This window comes from Myotis lucifugus, unplaced genomic scaffold (assembly GCF_000147115.1).
Source record: "Myotis lucifugus unplaced genomic scaffold, Myoluc2.0 scaffold_99, whole genome shotgun sequence".
In the NCBI taxonomy this organism is placed as follows: Eukaryota; Metazoa; Chordata; class Mammalia; order Chiroptera; family Vespertilionidae; genus Myotis; species Myotis lucifugus.
This window is the reverse complement of record NW_005871147.1, coordinates 1029735-1051069: the sequence shown is the minus strand read 5'-3', so window position 1 is coordinate 1051069 and position 21335 is coordinate 1029735. Positions and strand designations below refer to the sequence as shown.

Below are 21335 nucleotides of genomic sequence, written 5' to 3'. Positions count from 1 at the left end.
ATGTGGCCTTAGAAAATGTTTAGAATTGTTTTTACCCATTCTAACATTGGGATATTATGAGGAATTCTATATACTCAAGACATTTTCTAGGTATAACATGACTTTTAAAATATTTAATGCCATCTAGTGACTAAACCTGAGTATGAATATGCAGAATTTCTGGTTTCAGCTGTTTGTATTTTCCCCCATCTTCCAATTTATTCAATAACATTTATTGAGCCTTGACCATACCAGGTTTTATGTTCGACTGTAAGTGTGCTAAGATGACAAAGGCAGTCTTTGCCACTAAGTAGCTCACCATAAAGAAATGTAAGGGTCATAGGTGTACATATTGACTCTGTAAATCCTCATATTTTTATAGTGATTTGATCCAAACTATACCAATAATTTTCCATTATTCTGCCTCATTAACTAGAGTTTTTCTTTATGTATAAGTACATTTAGAAGGTAATTTATCATTATTGTAGCAAGTTTCAAATCTTACTTTTTCTAATTATTAGAGAGAAGCAAATAAAAACTACAATGAGGTAGTTTTTATTCTCACACCAGTCAGAATGGCGACTATCAATAAATCAACAAACAAGTGCTGGCGAGGATGTGGAGAGAAGGGAACCCTAGTGCATTGGTGTAGCCACTGTGGAAAACGGCATGGAGTTTCCTTAAAAAATTAAAAAATGGAACTGCTTTTTGAACCAGCAATCAAAAGGATATATATCCCAAGAATCCCAAAACACCAATCAGAAAGCATATATGCACCCCTATGTTCATAGCAGCATTATTTACAATAGCCAAGATCTGGAAACATGGTAAAAGACTTAACTGTAAGATGTGAAACCATAAAAGTCCTAGAAGAAAACATAGGCACCAAAAGTCGTACATCTTACAAATTACCGATACATCTCCTAAGACAGTGGAAATTACGGAGAAAATAAACAAATGGGACTACATTAAAATACAAAGCTTCTGCACTGCAAAAGAAACCCTCAACAAAATAACAAGAGAGCCCACTACATTGGAGAACATATTTGCCAATGATACATCTGATAAGAGGTTAATCTCCAAAATATATAGGGAACTCATACAAATTAAGGAAGACAATCCAATTAAAAAATGTGGGCAAAGGACATAAATAGACACCTCCAAAGTGGACCTGCAAAAAGCCAAGAGACATGAAAAAAAATGCTCAAAGTCACTAATCATGCGAGAGATGCAAATCAAAATGACAATGAGATATCACCTCACACCCGCCAGAATGGCTATCATCAACAAATCAATAAATGACAAGTGTTGGTGAGGTTGTGGAGAAAAAGGAACCCTAGTACACTGCTGCTGGTAGGAATGTAGACTGGTGCAGTCACTGTGGAAAAGAGTATGGCCTTTCCTCAAAAAATTAAAAATGGAACTCCCATTTGACCCAGTGACCCTACTTCTAGGAATATATCCTAAGAAACCCGAAACATTCATCAGAAAGAATATATGTACTCCTGTGTTCATAGCAGCACAATTTACAATAGCTAAGATTTGGAAACAGCCTCAGTGCCCATCAGCAGCTGAGTGGATAAAAAACTGTGGTACATCTACACAATGGAATACTTGGCAAATGTAATTACAACTGGTGAGATTCTCTTCTCATTAAGGCTTATATATCTTTAACTGCAAGGATGAACTAGACATTACCTAAGATATTGGATTTTCAGAGTTCACAAATTATAAACAACATTGAGAAATAACCTTTTCCCATAGAACTCCTTTTTCTTTTTTAATGAAAAGTACTACAGCCCTGGATGATGTTCCTAAGTGGTTAGAGAGCATCAGCCCTGAGCACTGGAGGGCGTGGGTTCAATTCCCAGTCAAGGGTACATATGTACCTGGGTTGCAGGTTCCATCCCTGTCCCCGGTCAGGGCACATGAGGGAGCCAACCAATCAGTGTGTCTCTCACATCGATGTTTCTTTCCTCTCTCTCTCTCCCTTTCCCTTCCCTCCTTCCCACTCTCTCTAAAAATCAATGGAAAAAATATCCTACTCCTCAAGTGAAAAAAAATGTGAAAAAAATAAAATAACATAAAAAATACTACATAAGGAGAAGCCTAATACCAGATAGTCTGCCCCATCTAACTCACTTCCTAGGCAATGAGCCTAGGCAATTCTTTGATGTGGTTGAATTAATTCCCATAAAAAACAGATATATTCATGCAACATCTCTACTCAGATATCTTCAGGATTCCTCAATACTAATAAAGTCAACATTCCCTTAGCTCAACAATCAAGATGTACACGTGTCTACAAAAACCAAGTTAAACGAGTAGCATGCTTATGGTAGTATAAGACTAGAAAAAACGACACAAAAACCAAGTTAAATGAGTGACATGCTTGGTATAAGAGACTAGAAAAAAATGACAGGGATTGTGGCAATCAGGAAATCTTACGTTCCGTTTAAAGGGGTGAAGTTGCTTTTCCTGCCAATTATTGCCAAGCAGGAATGTGGGCCCTATATTTTCTAATCTTTGGATTTTTTCATGAGAAGTCATAGAGTTAATTTAGGCATGTGTTCATTTATGAAATTCAAAAGCTTTTTAAAAGATGTATAAGCCAAATTAAACTTGTGTGGGGATGAAATTTGTCATCTCTGAACTAATAACCAACCCCAAACCAATATACTTAATCTTTTTTGCTCCCACTATCTTCATGTAATCCCATCCTCTAATGTGGCTGAACTGTTCCTTGTCTCCTGATCTATGCTTACTCTACATGCTTTTGCTTTTCTTTCACACTAGACTATTTCTCCCTCAGAGTTACATGCTACATATAAAATTTTACTTCTCCCTACACATAAGACCTAAAACTATAAAAGTCTTCAAAGAAAATATAGGAGAAAAGCTTTATGACATTGGATTTGGCAATGATTTCTTAGATATGATACCAACAGCACAGGCAATAAAAGTAAAAATAGGTAACTTGGACTACATAAAAATTTAAGACTGTGCATCAAATAACATAGACAACAGAACAAAAAGGCAACCTATAGAATGGAAGAAAATATTTACAAATCACAAATCTTTGATTACAGGTTAATATCCAGAATATATAAAGAACTATAACTCAACAACAATAATAAAAACCTATTAAAAAGTGAGCAAAAGACATGAATAGACATTTTCCACAGGAGATATACAAATAGCTAACAATCATATGAAAAGATACTCAACGTCACTAATCATTAGGGAAATGCAAATCCAACCACACTGAGGTATCAGGGTGGTTACTATAAAAAACAAAACACACACCTAATTCCAGTGCTGGGGATTTACAATACCGCGAGACATATTAGATATTGAATATTAAAGTTTCTGATTAAAACAATCATAATCCTTTCTTTAATTGCTCTTTTTAAAGTTCTCTTTCCAATAATACTATAGACTACAAACCAATAAGAGTTTGATTTTTTGGTCCCTCTTCCTAGGCTTAAACAATCAATGAAATTGTTCTTAATCACCATTCAAATAAGGTGTTGGGTAAAATTTTTACTTGAACAATTTTCAATTCACTAATGTTTAATGTGAAAATATATTAATACAGTATTGTTTTTTAATTCACCTTCCCTGAAGTCCCAATGTTGTCAACATTCTGATTCTGTAATTTATACCCACACATACCTCAAGGCTGCTGAATGAACCACATTGAAAACACAGTTGCTCTAAAGCTAGAAGGAGCTTGTGGGTCATTCTCACCCTGTGCCTGTACCTAAGAAGTGAATGAGGTCACAGTTGTATGATGGAACAAACCCTTTATGGGATTCTTGATCTGGTTGAAGCCCAGAAGTGGTAAGTAGCATGGTCTAAAAATAGATAAATATATGAATTTTGTGGGAATCTACAGAGTCCTTTTTTTAAAAAAAATGTATAATCTCTATGAGATGTTGAAAATAGTTTTTTAAAGGAATGATAATTTTGAGCCATGAGAATGACTTCACAGCACCTTTCAAGTGCCTAAATTGTGATCCTCTCCGGAGTGCCAGCTCTGTGGTAGGTTTCCAGATTTTCAGCACATGTCATTGAGTTGTTTAGGAACAACTGCTTTCTAGGTTCTGAGATGAAGACCTGGAAAATTGATCGAACTCTAACCAGAGACTTTTTCTTCACAGTTTAATAGTATATAATCGTCTAATATTCCTAAGTCAGTAACCCAGTTTTCTTCTCAATGAACCACCTAATACACTCTACATTTTGAAAAGATCATTGCAGAGATACAACCAACAATAAAAGTGGGAAGCCCTACCATCCCAGCTTCTGGTTCATAGGCCCCTACTCTCTAACTATGCAGAGTGGAAAAGAAGGACTAGGGAGGCAAGAGTGGTTGAGTCCATTCAGGATGGTTTGGGTAGCAAAACAGCACTGTATCCCACTCCTGTTCTACTTTTAAGATCTATGGGTTCATAATAAATCACATGGATTTCAGAGGAATCTCACAGAAGGAAGCCCTGGAAAAATCTACTTACTACTACATAGGTATCCAAGATATAAACAGGTAAGTATTTTGGAAGTGCTATAACATTTTATTCTCTGTCAGTTATAACATGAAATGTCCCATTGATTTCAAAAATAAATTTTGTCCTGAAATAATTTTTTCTACATATTCCAAGGGGACCTTCCACATGGCTTTCCAACTTTGCACAAACCTCTAACTTTAATTTATACATCTTACCATGCCTTGAGGCCCTGGACTTCAAATTTCAGGTCTTGAGCTGAGAACGTTGCAAAAGAAAGTTGTACTATAGAGAAATTAATCTGTGAGCCTTAATTGTACCTTCTGAATTCCAGACAGAGTTACTGGCCAAATGGCAGTTTATGACATTAAGCGAAAATTTAAGCTGGATCCTCTAACAAAAATACCCAGCGCCCATGGCAAGAGGTAAGTAATGAACATATTAAGGTGATAAGTATATTAAGGTAAGGAGTTACTAAGGTGATGAATATATTAAATATCCATAAAGGCTATGATGAAACAAATTAGAATGCTCTTCAAAATATCTATTCTGTGAGCCCTGGCCAGTTTAGTTGAGTGGATAGAGGATTGGCCTGCAGACTGAAGTGTCCTGGGTTCAATTTTGATCAAGGCACAAACCTCGGTTGCAGGCTTGATACCTTGTGGGAGGCAACTAGTTGATGTGTCTCTCTCACATCGATGTTTCTCTCTCTGTCTCTCTCTTCCCTCTCACTCTCTCTAGAAATCAATGGAAAAACATCCTCAGGTGAGGATTAACAACAACAAATCTATTCTGGGATAAACTGAGTTATGAAACAAATGTGAATTGAAGATAGATTTTTATGAAAAGTATACATATCCTTTTTGATTAGAGACAGAGTTCTCCTTCCTGTTCTCCCAAATGAGAGGCTATTTTTGTGTGAGGGGACAGAATACCCTAGAGGGCTTAAGAAGTTATCAGTTATACATTAAGACGTTTTGAGTGTCATTTTAAAAGATAATACATTTAGAGGATCAAAAAGAAGACCTAAGCTCCTAAGCAAGTCAGAGTGTAAAGAAAAAGTCTGTAGCTCAAATATGGCCAGTAAAATGAAATCTAGTTTAAGATAGCAGTGTAGGGGGCAGGAGGCAGCAGGCCTGTGGGAAGAGCAGTGCTATGGGCTGTCTCAAGCAGGTGGCTGGGCAGGACAACATCAAAAAGGAAAAGAAAATGAAATCTGCCAAATTAGGGTTGACCTAAGCTTGTACTAAAATTAGGAAGGAAGGTTTGCCTGTGACACTTAACATTAGCTTTGTCTTAGTCTGATGATAACAAATTCCAATAAACAGTAGCCACTAATAACTGAAAGTGAAAGCCTGATCTGTTCATTATCAAATCATAAGAAAAGCCTCTTTCCTCTCTCACAATTATCCATTTTCTTTGACACTTTGAGAGTATTTCTCCTATTATGCTTTTCCCCCCATTTATTTTCAGAGAGTGGAAGGGAAGGGGAAAGACAGAGAGAGAGAAACATCGACATGAGAAACACATCAGTTGGTTGCTTCCCACACCCACCCCAGCCAGGGCTGGGTATTGAGCCTGCAACCAAGGTATATGCCCTGGACTGGACTCAAACCCAGGACCCTTCAGTCCTCAGGCTAATGCTCTATCCATTGAGCCAAACAGGCTAGGACCTAGTATCCTTGACCCTGCCATTGCTAGAGGAAGATACTACTTTTCCAGAGGGATATGGGTAAGACAACCTTGTAGTAGCCCAATCCCTTCATCTCATCCTGCATTGAAAAAGTGACTTCCTTATCACTGAAAGTAATCAAGCAAAGTCTAGATAATACATGTAGATTGAATTCCTACATGAGATGTGAGGCTAGACGGGGTTTGCTCCAAATCTAAGATTTTCCAAATCTTTAAAACATTATCCTATCTAATAATAGAGAAACATGGTAATTAGCCGTACCTCCGCTACCCTTCCCATTGGCTAATCAGGGCGATATGCAAATTAACTGCCAGCCAAGATGGCGGCCAGCAGCTTGAAGCGGAACATGAGGCTTGCTTCCTCCAGTGACAGAGGAAGCCAGGTTCCCCGCCTGCCTTGCCGGCCTCTCAGCTTGCAGTTTGAAACATTGATACAAATATAGAAGCTAAACAAAACCCCAGAAATCTGCTTTCAGTCAGCCAGGCTTCAGCCAGCAGGACCGCAACATTGTTTCAAATACAGAAGGTAAACAAAGGCCAGAAACCTGCTTTCAGCAGCCAAGGTCTAAGAGCTGGAGCTGAGCCTCAGAGAGAAAGCCGGCTCTCAGCTCCAGTGACAGCCATAGAAGGTAAATAAATGCCAGAATAAAAAGAAAATAAGGAGAGGTTTGGAGCTTCAGTCGCCCGCCATCCTGAAAACACCCCTCAGCCCCTCAACCAGACTGGCCAGGCACCCCAGTGGGGACCCCCACCCTGAAGCAACAAGATGGCGGCTAATTTGCATACTGAAGGCAGGCAGCAGCAGGCAAGGCTGTCTGCGGTCTGGGACCCGGATCTGTGACCCTGCCGGGCGGGGGGCAGTGCTTGAGGCTGTCCACGGTCTGGGACCTGGATCCACGTCCTCACGAGCAGGGCGGCAGTGCTTGAGGCTGTCCGCGGTCCCAGGACATGGATCTGTGACCCTGCCAGGCCGGTAGTGCTTGAGGCTGTCCGGGAGGGTGTCTGCAGTCCGGGACCCAGATCTGTGACCCTGCCGGACGGGGGCACCGCGGGAGGCTGTCTGCAGTCCGGGACCTGGATCTGTGACCCTGCCGGGCGGGGGGCACCGCGGGAGGCTGTCTGCAGTCCAGGACTCGGATCTGTGACCCTGCCAGGCGGGGGGCAGTGCTTGAGGCTGTCCGTGGTCCCGGGACCCAGATCCGTGACCTGGTGGGCAGAGGGGCAGCACGGGAGGCTGTCCGCAGTCCAGGACCCGGATCTGTGACCCTGCCAGGCGGGGGCAATGCTTGAGGCTGTCCGCAGTCTGGGACCTGGATCCATGTCCTCGCGGGCGGGGCGGCAGTGCTTGAGGCTGTCCGCTGTCCCAGGACCCGGATCTGTGACCCTGCTAGGCGGGGGGCAGTGCTTGAGGCTGTCCGAGGTCTGGGACCTGGATCCATGTTCTCGCGAGCAGGGCGGCAGTGCTTGAGGCTGTCCGCGGTCCCAGGACCTGGATCTGTGACCCTGCCGGGCGGGGGGCAGTGCTTGAGGCTGTCCATGGGACCAAGACACAGATCTGTGACCCTGCCGGGCGGGGGGCAGCACTTGAGGCTGTGCACGGTCCCGGAACTCGGATCCGTGACCCTTCACAGTGGGGAGGCAGTCATCAGCGCCCAGGAGTGACTGCGCAAGATCCGCCTCCTGGCCCAGAAGGTGCAGGATCGCAGGGACAGCCACCGTGGCGGGCCAGATTGATGTCCTCCTGGCTGCACCACGGGGGTTTGCGGATCTGCAAAGCCAGAGGCCTTTGGTGTGCACATACCTCCCTGGCGTGCGAACATCCCCCAGCACACTGTCACCCTCCCACGCCTGCAACAGTTGCAAACCAAGGCGTGCACAAGTTCCCCCCACCTCTCCACCGCACTCCATCAACCCGGCATGCCTAACACCCCCACAGGATGTGCACACATCCCCTCTGATGTGATCACATCCTTTGGAGAGTGTCTGGGTATTCTGGGTGCTGAGGGTGGGCGCCTATGAGATGACATTGAGAGGGCCTAGTGGTGATGCCCTGTTCCCACGGAGGCCAGTGCAGCTACGAGATCACCTCTGAGGGGTTAATGCAGGTGCTGAGGCAGGAGCAGGTGCAGACAGACACACCTGGTGGGTGCGGGCAGCCCTCTCTGAGGTGCCTTCAGTCAGCGTTCAAGATCAAGAACCCAGAGGCAGAGAGGAATTCCGTCCTCTCAGTGAAACAGTGGGATAGTCGGGGCAACTGTAGAGGAGGAATGTGCACTTTGGGTGCCAGCACCCATGAGTGAAGGCTGCCCTGACTGAGTCTTGCTTGCTTGGGGCCTAGCACACCCCTGCCGGGCAACGGGTGACAGGACATGCTTTTCCGAATTAATGAGAGAAAACGTTGATTCTCCTGCTGCCCACGAAGGTGGAAAGTGAAGTGGGGAGACGTGGGGAGTGAGCAAGGTTCCCTGTCTGGGGGTTCCAAATCTGCTGTTGGTTTATTTCACCGCTGACTAGAGATATAAAGGGTGTCCCCCCAAAATGTATACACACTTTGAATACCTACTAATTCCAATGGTTTTAAGCATAAGAAAGAAACAACAATGGAGCTGCTATCTGTTAAAAGTGTGGGCACAAACAGGTAGTTGGACATTCCCTGAGGGGTCTCAGATTGGAGAGGGTGAAGGCCAGACTGAAGGGCCCCTTTCCACCCTCCTACCCCAGTGCACGAATTTCGTGCACCGGGCTACTAGTAAAATAATAACACTATTTCCCATGTTTGATCCAAGATAAGGCTTGAAATTCTGCCAAGACTATCCTTTTTTTAATTTAGCTAAAAACAAACAAACAAACAACACTTTATACTGCCTGGCCTTTTATTTTCCTCTTGCTTCTTTCTTTTAAAAAATATATTTTTATTCATTTTAGAGAGAGAGGAAAGGAGAGGGAGAGATAGAAACATCGATGAGAGAGAAACATCAATTGGCTGCCTCCTGCAAGTCCCCTAATGGGGATTGAGCCTGCAACCTGGGTATGTACCCTGACCAGGAATTGAAGGGTGACTTCTTGGTGCATGGGTTGATGCTCAACCACTAAGTCACACCGGCCAGGCTCTTTCTTGCTTTTTGAGAACTTTGTATTTCTGCAACAACTGCATCTTTTATATAATGCCAAAAAATTATCTTTAGATATACAATAAATATAAAATAACCTATCCAAATAAAGGCAAACTTGAGTTTTCAGAAGTTCAGGTAGGAAATAAAAAGAAAATACTAGCAGAAGAAATCAATGTTAGTAAAAGCTGAAAAAATAAGGTTAATTAGATAAAATTCCATGTCAAAAAAGTTGAGAATGGTACATTATGAGACCCTATTGCCTCCTTCTTCTTTAAGTCTCTATTTGAAAATAAGTTGAATCTACTAGATACATGAAGGATAGTAAATTCATAAACCATAACTTTTAAAATTCAACTACCATGTTTGGTATTTCTCCTAGTGTCATTTTTTAAAACTGCTTCTTATAAAAAAAAAAAAACTAAGACATTCCATATTTTAAAAACTTTTAGTTCTACTCATATCAAAACTAAATGTATTTTTTTCATATAGTTTTTTTTAAATATATTTTTTTTTATTTTTAGAGAGGAAGGGAGAGGGATAGAGAGTTAGAAACATCGATGAGAGAGAAACATCGATCAGCTGCCTCCTGCACACTCCCTACTGGGTATGTGCCCGCAACCAAGGTACATGCTCTTGGCCAGAATCGAACCTAAGACCCTTGAGTCTGCAGGCTAACGCTCTATCCACTGAGCCAAACCGGTTAGGGCACTAAATATATTTTAAATAAAGTTAATTTATAAAATTATAATCTAATCTAATAAAAGACAAACATGCAAATTGACTGTACCTTTGCTACACCTTAAGCCACACCCACCAGCCAATCAGAGCGACTATATGCAAATTAACCAACCAAGATGGCAGCCAGCAGCCACAGAGCTAGAGCGAGCAGGAGGCTTGGTTGCTCCAGTGATGGAGGAAGCCAAGCTTCCTGGCCGGCTCTGAGCTCCACTGAAGGCAACAAAGTTTCAATTATAGAAAATAAATAAACCCCAGATACCTGCTTTCAGCCGGCAGAGCTGGAGCAAGCAGGAAGCCAAGCTTCCTGCCTGCCGCGGGGCTCTGAGCTCCACTGAAGGCAACAAAGTTTCAATTATAGAAGGTAAATCAACCCCAGAATTAAAAAAAAGAAGAAAAGGAGAGGCTGGGAGCTTCCGTTCCTGGGGGGATTGGCCAGCCTGAAAACGGCCCTCAGCCCCTCACCCAGACTAGCCAGGCACCCCAGTGGGGACCCCCCCACCCTGAATGGGGTGTGGCCAGTGTGAAAACAGTCATCAGCCCCTCACTCAGGCTAGCCAAACCTCCATGGGGTGAGGGTCCCCACTGCGGGGGGGAGGGGGGGAGGGCTTGACCAGCCTGCAAATAGCCATCAGCCCCTCACCCAGTCTGGCCAGGCACCCCAGCAGGACCCCCACCCTGATCCGGGCAAACCAGCCGGCCCCCACCCATGCACCAGGCCTCTATCCTATATAATAAAAGGGTAATATGCAAATTGACTCTAACAGCACATGACTGGGAATGACTGGTCACTATGACACACACTGACCACCAGGGGGCAGACGCTCAATGCAGGAGCTGCCCCCTGGTGGTCAGTGCGCTCCCACAGGGGGAGCTCTGCTCAGCCACAAGCCAGGCTGATGGCTGCCAGTACAGCGGTGGTGGTGGGAGCCTCTCCTACCTCCTCAGCAGCACTAAGGATGTCAGACTGCAACTTAGGCCTGCTCCCAGCTGGCAAGTGGACATCCCCCGAGGGCTCCCGGGCTGCCAGAGGGATGTCTGATTGTCAGCTTAGGCCCAATCCCCAGGGGAGAGCAGGCCTAAGCCAGCAGGTGGTCATCCCCCAAGGGGTCCCAGACTGTGAGAGGGCACAGGTCGGGCTGAGGGCCTCCCCCCCCCCCCCCCAGTGCACAAATTTTTGTGCACCAGGCCTCTAGTAATTATTATAAGTTTACTTTGGAAATTACCATATTATAAGCAAACCCATTTTTTCATAATATATCTTTATGTCCCTACGCTAATAAGTACTGCAAATTTACACAAAATATCTATCTATAATAATAAAAGCATAAGATGCTAATTAGACCGGATAGCCGAAAGACTTTCCAGACGTCCTTCCGGACGAAGCCGCTGTGGCTGAGGCAGAGATAGTTAGGGGTGATCAGGCAGGCAGGTGATCAGCAGGCAGGTGAGCAGTTAGGGGTGATCAGGCAGGCAGGTGGGTGGTTAGGGGCAATCAGGCAGGCAGGCAGAGGAGTGGTTAGGAGTCAATAGTCCTGGATTAGGAGAGAGATGTCCGACTGCCAGTTTAGGCCCAATCCCACAGGGACATCCGGCAGTTGGACATCCCCTGAGGGGTCCCGGATTGCAAGCGGGTGCAGGCAGGGCTGAGGGACCCCCCCCCCCATGCACAAATTTCATGCACCAGGCCTTAAATATATATATATGGAGAGAGAGAGAGAGACTGATCTACCTCTAATTTCTCATATGCTGGTAAAAAATATAATTTGGCAATTAAAGTCATAAAGTAATCATGGATACAAACTTTTGCTATAAGGATATTCACCATAAGATTACTTAAACTAGTTAAAAATTTGAAACAGCTTAAATAGTATAAGGCTTGGATTCTTTTATATATATATATATATATTTTTATTGATTTTTTACAGAGAGGAAGGGAGAGAGATAGAGAGTTAGAAACATCGATGAGAGAGAAACATCGATCAGCTGCCTCCTGCACATCTCCTACTGGGGATGTGCCCGCAACCCAGGTACATGCCCTTGACCAGAATCGAACCTGGGACCTTTCAGTCCGCAGGCCGACGCTCTATCCACTGAGCCAAACCGGTTTCGGCAAGGCTTGGATTCTTGAGCTTTGGAGTCAGATAAAACTTGTCGGAGTCCCAGGTCTTCCACTTATTCTCTTTGAGCCTCAGTTTCCTCTTTTGTAAAATGAAAAAAATCAGATATTTTTAAGGGTGTAAGGGTGATGGGCAAGTAAAGAACAGAGGGAGTTGGACCTCAGTGGTCAACATTTTCTCACTGTCCACCCTGTAGCTTCTGGCAAGTGACTAACAGGTTCCTTAGATGGTATGACTCTAGATATATTGTGATGCTTACAATCATTCCAGTCAGCAAAAACTGATGAATGGAACTAATATTTGCTCGTTTCAAATAAGTATTCAATCTTTTCACATCTTTTCTCAGGGATAAAGTTTTACCAGGATCTTTCCCATGCCAATTAGGGCACAAAGAAAGGAAGTTGAGTGCTTCACAAATTCAAGGTAAAGAGAATCATTCCCCCAAATGAAAACATAAACAAAAGCCCCTTAATATATCTGCTAAGTTTTTTCTCTGAGAGATTAGGGATTTCAAGGGTTGTCTACTGTACTCTGCTATTTGAGAGAGAGAAAATTTAATTCAATATCTAATTTGTGGGAAGGAAGGGGGATTACTTTCAAGTAAATATCTTCCACTCCAGCCAGGTGGCTCAGTTGGTTGCAGCATCAACCTATGAACCAGGAGATCACAGTTCGATTCCCAGTCAGGGCACATGCCTAGGTTGTGGGCTAGATCCCCAATAGGGGGCGTGCAGGAGGCAGCTGATCAATGATTCTCATCATTGATGTTTCTATCTCTTTCCCTCCCTTCTTCTCTAAAGTCAATTAAGATTTTTTCAAATTAAAACCAATATGATGTAAAATTTAAAATAAATTTTAAAACATAACCATGCCTACATGCACATTACCTCTCTGACCTCTCCTGCTCCTCCTCTCCTCTTACTTACTCTGCTCCAGCCACACTCACACTCCTTGCTGCTCCTGGAACATGCCGGGCCCATCCACCTTAGGGCCTTTGCTCTAGCTCTTTCTTCTCTCAGATATCCACTCCCTCTCACCTATTTAATACAAGCAACCTATCCCTCAATCCCTGGTACTCCCAGTCCCCTGACCTTACATTACTTTTCCATTTTTCTATAGCACTTACTACATATTATCTATGTAGTTCTAGATAGATTACCTTCTAGCATATTATCTAATTTACATATTTATGAAAGAGCAGAGATCTTTTTTTGTTTAGTGCACAAATGTTTCCTCGGCACCTAGAGCAGCCCCTGGCACATAGAAGGTATGCAATAAATAATTGTTGATGAAACTGCAGTAATGCCTGAATGCGTACTAACATGCTCAAAATACTATGAAAAATAGAAACAAGTCAGAGATGGTTCCAGCCCTAGAGAAGCCTTCCTTTCGTTAAGGGAGAATGATGTAAACTTTAGACACAATTATAAGGCAGGTATCATTATCTCTATAGAATTAATCACTCTTGTACATGAAGATGCTAACACTTGAATGTGATATGAAATGTTTTATTTTGGTGCCATTTGGGATATACTTTCTTCTGGGTTTATTTCTTCATTTGCTAATTTTAGAAACTACATTCTAATTTTGGCTCCAGTTAATTAACGCATTGAGTATTTCTTTGAAAAAAACTTTGTGTCTATACAACACATACAGACCTCAGATTTCTCTAGGTTTGAAGTCAGGTGAGCTGCCTGGTTCCTCTTCTCCAGGCCTTAACACTGAAATGAAGGTGTTGGTCAGCCTGGCCTGTTATCTGGAGGCTCTGGAGGAGAATCTGCTTCTGAGCTTATTCAGGTTTTTGGCAGAATTCAGTTTGTACAGTTGTGGGGCTGAAGTCCCCATTTCCTTGCTGGCTGTCAATCAAGAGCCTTTCTCAGTCCCTTCTGCATTCCACATCACATTGCCCTCCCGCATCTTCAAACCAGCAACAGTGGGTCAAGCCCTTACTCTGATAATCCAAGATCCTCTATTTTAATTACATCTGCAAAATCCCTTTTGTCATGCAATGTAATAAGTTCACAGATTCCAATAATTAGGGTGTGGACATCTTTCAAAGGTCATTTTGCCTACATGTTTGGTTTTCCACCAACTAGTTGATTCCAGTTCAAAACTCATGCAAGGACACTATCCTTCTTAAGGAATGTCTATTAAGTACTCATAGTTCTCTCAATATATTTTCAGAACATGATCTCCAATCAACTGTATTGTCTGTCCTAGTTCCATTAAAATATGTATGTATTCTTGAATAACTGTCCTAACTTAATTCCACTTCCCCAGCCTTCCAAGATGCCTACAACTTCTTTACCAAGGATAAAACCGGCTGTATTGATTTTCATGGAATGATGTGCACTTTAGCTAAGGTGGGAATGCATCTAACCAAGCATGATCTCTATAATGAATTAAAATATGCTGACATTGACGGTGAGTACTTAAACTTCTTATTTTTCTCATAAAAGCTTTCCTTAAATATATATTTTTCTCTCAGGGACCTTATGAACATGAGAAATGAACCTCACTTATTTGCCAAAAGTATATATGTATGGGGTTCTCTTTAAGGATATCAGTGAGGTATGTGTACAAGTTATGAAATCAATGTAATGCTTCTTTGAAAAATCCTGTGTGGAAAATAAAAGTGGTTGCCATATTTCAGTATTGAATTCAGATTACCTGTCATCATTACATTTTGGAGGGTGCCTTAAAATAACAGATGCAAAGGCATTGACAATTTCACAATGCCATGTTGTCAGGGAAATCCAAGCCCTTTGTTTCTGTATGAATCATAATTACGACAAATCTTCCTTCCATCATTACAACCCACCTATATTGAATTTCAAATGCCGCAGAATGTTTGTTGATATTTTTTAAAAATACATTTTATTGATTTTCTACAGAGAGGAAGGGAGAGGGATAGTCAGAAACATCGATGAGAGAGAAACATCGATCAGCTGCCTCTTGCACACCCCCTACCAGGGATGTGCCCGCAACCAAGGTACATGCTCTTGACCGGAATCGAACTTGGGACCCTAGAGTCCGCAGGCCGACACTCTATCCACTGAGCCAAACTGGTTAGGGCTGTTTGTTGATATTTTTATAGCATGTAGATAATGTTTTCTTTGCATATATTGACCTACTGATTAGTAGCCCAAACTGATATGTTGTGTGGGAAATATAATCAGAATATTATTTTCTCACACCTCTCCCCACCCAGCTGCCAGTGCCCTGTTCAATTTGCATCAGTTCCCCATGTGAGTCGATGTCACCAGTTAGTTAAAGCTTCACTTGTTTCCACTAACTGCCCAATCTTTCTATTCTTTCATTGAAACACACTCACACGACTCTAATTGCACTTAATTTTAGAGGAAACAATGTACAACTTTGGGATGTTATAATAATAGAAATATTAGAGGTATGGAGTGGAAAGCAGGGGTGGGTTCCTTGCAAAATGGCAAGTCTCTATTAAAGGAGTGAATGGATAGGACTGTAGTGGTTAGGAGCCCCTGGTTTGATGTTTACACCCCACCATTGCTTCGATGTGCTGTGGGTGACTAGTGTCTAAGACCACTTCAAGAAGACCTGAGCACATCTCCAACCCTAAAATGCTCTGATTTTAACTATTAGATGGCCCATGATGTTTTAATTTTTATATTTAAAATATAATTTGATAATTAAAATACATCTTATATCCTTGTTCTGAGACTTAGATTTCTGTTGCAGGAGATGGGAAAGTGAATTTCTCAGACTTTATGAAGGTGCTAACAGATAAGGACCGCTTCCTTAGAGCTGTGGGTAAGTAGAGATACTACAGAATATATAGCAGATGGAGTAGTTGCAATTCACTGCATAGTAAATATTATTCATTTCAGCCTCCAGTGAGGAGACAAATCAAGAATGTGTACTCGGGAATGTGACTTACTTTTGTACTGCTTCTCCCAAACTGTATTTGCTGAGCAAATTGATACAGTTTTAGGTTTAACTTAACTGTAGCAAGTCCTTCTCCAGGATATACTAGTTTTTGATCTATAATGAGAGCACTCAGGCAGTGGTGTAGAAAATTACATCTTTTATAGAATTTTAATTCTTTACTGAGTACATGTGCTACTTTGAGAGGCACTCCTTTTATAAAAGAAAAAAATATAGAAAAAAGAAAAATGCTCTGTCTCATGCAAATTTGGGTGTACATAATTTACTGTTCCCCCAAAATATCCTCCTCACCCTGAGGAAGCCTCTGCCCTCAGTGCAAGGGCTGTGGAGAGTCTGCTACAGGTTAGAGAGCATGTTTTCACATAAGGTTATAAATAATATGAAAGTAAATATTTTTATTAGTCCTCTGATGGTTTGTTTATGAGTTTAACAGGTGCCTTGGAAAATCTAATCCTATTCATATCATGCTTTCTAGGATAAATACATTCCAAATTCCAGATACTGTATATTGTTTTGAAAATATACCCATTCATGGCTATGCACTGTCCTTAGCGCAAACAGAACTTATTGCTTCAAGTACCGTTATAGTAACAAGGATTTGCCTGCAAGCCAGAGCTATATTTACCAACCACTCCTTTACCTAGAACAGGACAATTGTCCTTAACATATAATTCATGTTTGTGTTAAATGCATTACTATATTTACTTAGCGGCCATTGAACTAAAAGTCTTTTTTCAATTCCATGATTATTTTGTCTGTTCAATAATAAAAATTACCTTTCTATAATAGAACAGATGTTGAAAGTTTTTCTAAAATTCTCAAGTCTTTGATTTGGTATTAATTTTGTAAATACAATAAAAATACTGTCATTTTAGTACTTCTTTGATAGATGATTTTTTTTTCAGAAAGCATTTTGAATCTTTTTTTCCCCTTCATAGTTCCAGAAAAAGACAAGTGTTTAGATTTTGCTGGCAACCCAGGGATCCTGTTGTTTGAAATTCTATCAAAGCTTGTAGAGATTTCAGCCTTACCCAGAAAGGCTATAATAGAATTAGTAAGGTAAGTGACAAAGGGGCAAAAAGGACCTTCTCAGAAGCACCTATGAGGATATTAACAAGGCAGTCTCCTCTCACTAACATTCTACTTCACGGGGTCTGCTCCAAAACAAAGGAGATGTGTGGGCAGATGGTCATGTGCCACAACATGAGACATCATCACTTTATCCCCACAGTACTTACTGCCCAGCTCTGAAATTGCAAGGCTGCCCTCAGACCATCTCCAGTCCCCACTTAAGGACCTAAGACAGCTAAGAAAGTTCAGCCTTTCCTACCTTAAGCTAGGGAATCCCAGGAAAATAAGACTTTTCCAAGGATGATTTGGGGTGGGCTTAAAAGTCTAGTTTAAATACAAACACTCCCATTCATGCTAGAACTACTAGGGGCTTTCAAGAGGTCCTTTGAGTGTGAGAGAAGGCACAGCAAGTTCAGACTTGCCAAAGTAGCCTTTGGAGTGGAGCAGAGCCAGATACAAAATGAGTGGAAGATGAGGAAGCATTCTCACACCCAAATGAGTCTTTTTCCTGGGAGCAGGGAGGAGAGGAGAGAGAAAGAGAGAAACATTGATTTGTTGTTCCACCTATTTATGCACTCACTGGTTGCTTCTTATATGTGCCCTGATGAGATCCAACCCACAACCTTGGCATATCAGGATGACGCTCTAACCAACTGAGCTACCCAGCCAAGAACTACCTGGTTGGTCTTGAGAAAGAGAAAGGAAGCCAGAGCCCAGAAACTACATATATAAAATAGTCAAATGGGCCCTAATCAGTTTGGCTCAGTGGCTAGAGTGTCGGCCTGCGGACTGAAGGGTCCTGGGTTCAGTTCCGGTCAAGGGCATGTACCTTGGTTGCGGGCACATCCCATTGGGGGCTGTGCAGGAGGCAGCTGATCGATGTTTCTCTCTCTTGGTGTTTCTGGCTCTCTATCCCTCTCCCTTCCTCTCTGTAAAAAATCAATAAAATATGTTTTTAAAAAAATAGTCAAATGGGTCCTAGCCAGTTTGGCTCAGTGGATAGAGCACCAGCTTGCAGACTGAAGGGTCCCAGGTTCAATTCTGGTCAAGGGCACATGCCTGGGTTGTGGGCTCAGTCCCCAGTGTGGGGTGTGCAGGAGACAGCCAATCAGTGATTCTCTCTCATCATTGATGTTTCTATTTCTCTCTCTCCTTCTCCCTTCCTCTCTGAAATCAATAAAAAATATATTAAAAAATATATGTATCTACACTAATAAAAGATAAAGATGCTAATTGACTGTACCTTTGCTTTGCCCAAGCCACGCCCTCTAGCCAATCAGAGCAACTATATGCAAATTCACCCAACCAAGATGGCAGACAGCAGCCACGGAGCTGGAGCAAGCCAGAGGCTTGGTTACCCTGGCGATGGAGGAAGCCAAGCTTCCTGCCGGCTGTGGCCTCCATAAAAGGCAACAAAGTTTCAATTATAGAAGACAAATAAATCCCAGATACCTGCTTCCAGCCAGCCTCCACTGGGAGCTTGGGTGGCTGGGGGCTATGGCCAGCCTGCAAACAGCCATCAGCCCCTCACCCAGGATGGCCCCACCCTCACGGGGTGAGGGTCCCTGCTGGGGGCTTGGCCAGCCTGCAAACGGTCCTCAGCCCCTCACCCAGGCTGGTCAGGCACCCCAGCGGGGACCCCACCCTGAAGGGGCTGTGGCCAGCCTGCAAACAGCCATCAGCCCCTCACCCTGGCTGGCCAGGCACACCAGCGGGGACCCCCACCCTGAAGGGACTGTGGCCAGCCTGCAAACAGCCATCAGCCACTCACCCAGGCTGGCCAGGCACCCCAGCAGGACCCCCCTCCCTGAAGGGGGTGTGGCCAGCCTGAAAACAGCCCTCAGCCCCTCACCAAGGCTGGCCAGGCACCCCAGCGGTACCTGACCCGGGACACCCTTCAGGGCAAACAAGCCGGCCCCCCACCCATGCACCAGGCCTCTATCCTATATAATAAAAGGGTAATATGCAAACTGACCCTAACAGCAGAACGACTGGGAATCACTGGTCACTATGATACACACTGACCACCAGGGGGCAGATGCTCAATGCAGGAGCTGCCCCTTGGTGGTCAGTGTGCTCCCACAGGGAGAGCTCTGCTCAGCCACAAGCCAGGCTGATGGCTGCCAGTACAGCGGTGGTGGTGGTGGGAGCCTCTCTCGTCTCCTCAGCAGCGCTAAGGATGTCCGATTGCAGCTTAGGTCCAGGGAGTGGGCCTAAGCCAGCAAGTGGTCATCCCCTGAGGGGTCCCAGACTGCAAGAGGGCACAGGCCGGGCTGAGGGACCCTTCTAAGTGCACAAATTTTTGTGCACCGGGCCTCTAGAATAGCCAGTGACTGGAACACTGTAATGACTGAAATGACCTGTCATTATGACACCCATTGCGCCCAGTGAACTCGCCCAACCTGGATGTGGGGCTGACCAGGCAACCTCCTGTGATCCTTCCCACCAGTCACCCCACCCCCAATTGGCCCCCACCACCCCGATCGGCTCACAGCCCCTCCCTCAAGCTGGCCCCACCCCTGATCACCCCCCTATCCCAATAGGGGCGGGAGCCTGCTGGCCAACCTCCTGTGGACCCTCCTCCCACCCGGCCCTCCCTCAGTGGGCCTCTACCACACTGATTGGCCTGCAGCCCCTGCCCCCAGCCAGCTCCGCCCCCGATTGCCCCCCACACCAATCAGGAGCGGGGCCTGCCAGCCAATCGCCTGTGACCCCTCCCCCCAGCCAGCCTGGCCATGATCGGCCTGATCAGGGCAGGCCAGCCGGCCAATCTCCCACCATCTCTTCCTCCCAACAGGCCCAGCCCCAATCTGCACCAATTGGAGCTGGGCTGGCTGGACCCCACCCATGCACGAATTCGTCCACTGGACCTCTAGTAAATAAATAAAGTAGTCAAATGGCCTGTGGCAGTATTCAGTAGATATTCTATAAATGTCACAGAAACAGGCATTCAGTAAGTAATAGTGAATGACTATACAAATTAAATTTAAAATAAATTTATTCAGTATATATAACTTGCAATTTGACTCTCCCCCTCCCCCACCCCCATTTGTCTAACAGGCACTTTTTCAATAGAACTGTAGCATTTTTAAATTTATTTCTGGATTATTTTCTTTCTTCCTTTATTTATTTTAGCTATTTTCAAAGAAAATTCCAAGAAACCACTGCAGGAATATTGTGGAATCCCTCCCCTACAGATTATGGAAAAAGGAGATTTAAGGCAGACATGTGCACACCTCTGACCTCAAGCACAGCTGCCTTTGCTAATGCTACTCGGATTGCAGTAATGAAAGAAAAGGATTTATTCAAATATCTTGAGGAGCTCAGGAGTAAGAACCATTTATTTTTTTCCCTCTATTGTAAAGGATTTATTTATATATTAATGGTCAGAAATAAATACAAGAGGCCAAGTGCTGTAAGAGCAGGACCACAGCCTATCTACCCAGATACCATTTGAAAGCAAAAATGTATATATTACCTGAGTGCTCAGATACCTGGATGAAGCTGAGAGTCTTCAGGAAGTGGAGGGGTGGAGGTCACAGGAGTAAAGAAAATGGGTCATGGCACAGAGAAGGGTAGACAAAGCAAAATAGATGCCACATGTATGTCTTTCATGTGAATTTCTTATATTATCTGTGATAACATTTTTTGTGTGTGTGATAACATTTTTTATCTTTTTAGGATGCAATCCTCCTTCAGATAACCCATATTCAAAAATACCCATCTTTCCGTTGTTTCCTAATGTGGATGGGCTGGTAATGGGAAAGCCATTCAAAGACATGCATAAATTAGAAATGCTTAGGAGAAAGGAGCCTCTGAGTTTCTTTGATAACTACTTTTTCCATAAAAGAGATTGGAAAACACAGGTGAGATTTAGATCTTGTCACATCATTTAATTTAAATACTTGCGTTGTCTTTTATTGACTTCAGAGAGGACGGGAGAGGGGGAGAGAGATAGAAACATCAATGATAAGAGAGAATTATTGATTGGCTGCCTCCTGCACACCTCACACTGGGGATCCAGCTCACCTTGGCGTGTGCCCTGACCAAAATCAAACCGTGACCCCCTGGTTCATAGGTCGATGCACAACCACTGAGCCATGCCAGCCAGGCTAAATACTTGTGTTTTTAAGTTCTAATTTAACAGAACTAGTAACATGCTTTTTAATGACAGATATTTTTTTTTGTCATTTTTA

At 43.4% G+C, this 21335-nt stretch overlaps 1 protein-coding gene across 1 annotated transcript in view; it reads left to right on the top strand.

The window, feature by feature from the left end:
- The first annotated feature begins 4826 nt into the window (after positions 1–4826).
- EFCAB3 (EF-hand calcium binding domain 3) overlaps positions 4827–21335 on the top strand; it is a 21655-nt gene continuing 5146 nt past the window's right edge. The window contains exons 1-7 of the mRNA XM_023756845.1: positions 4827–4909; positions 12491–12567; positions 14425–14568; positions 15862–15933; positions 17007–17127; positions 20275–20468; positions 20821–21005. Of these exons, the coding sequence (XP_023612613.1) occupies positions 4836–4909; positions 12491–12567; positions 14425–14568; positions 15862–15933; positions 17007–17127; positions 20275–20468; positions 20821–21005 (867 nt within the window). The 5' untranslated portion in view covers positions 4827–4835. The remainder of the gene's footprint in view (positions 4910–12490; positions 12568–14424; positions 14569–15861; positions 15934–17006; positions 17128–20274; positions 20469–20820; positions 21006–21335) is intronic.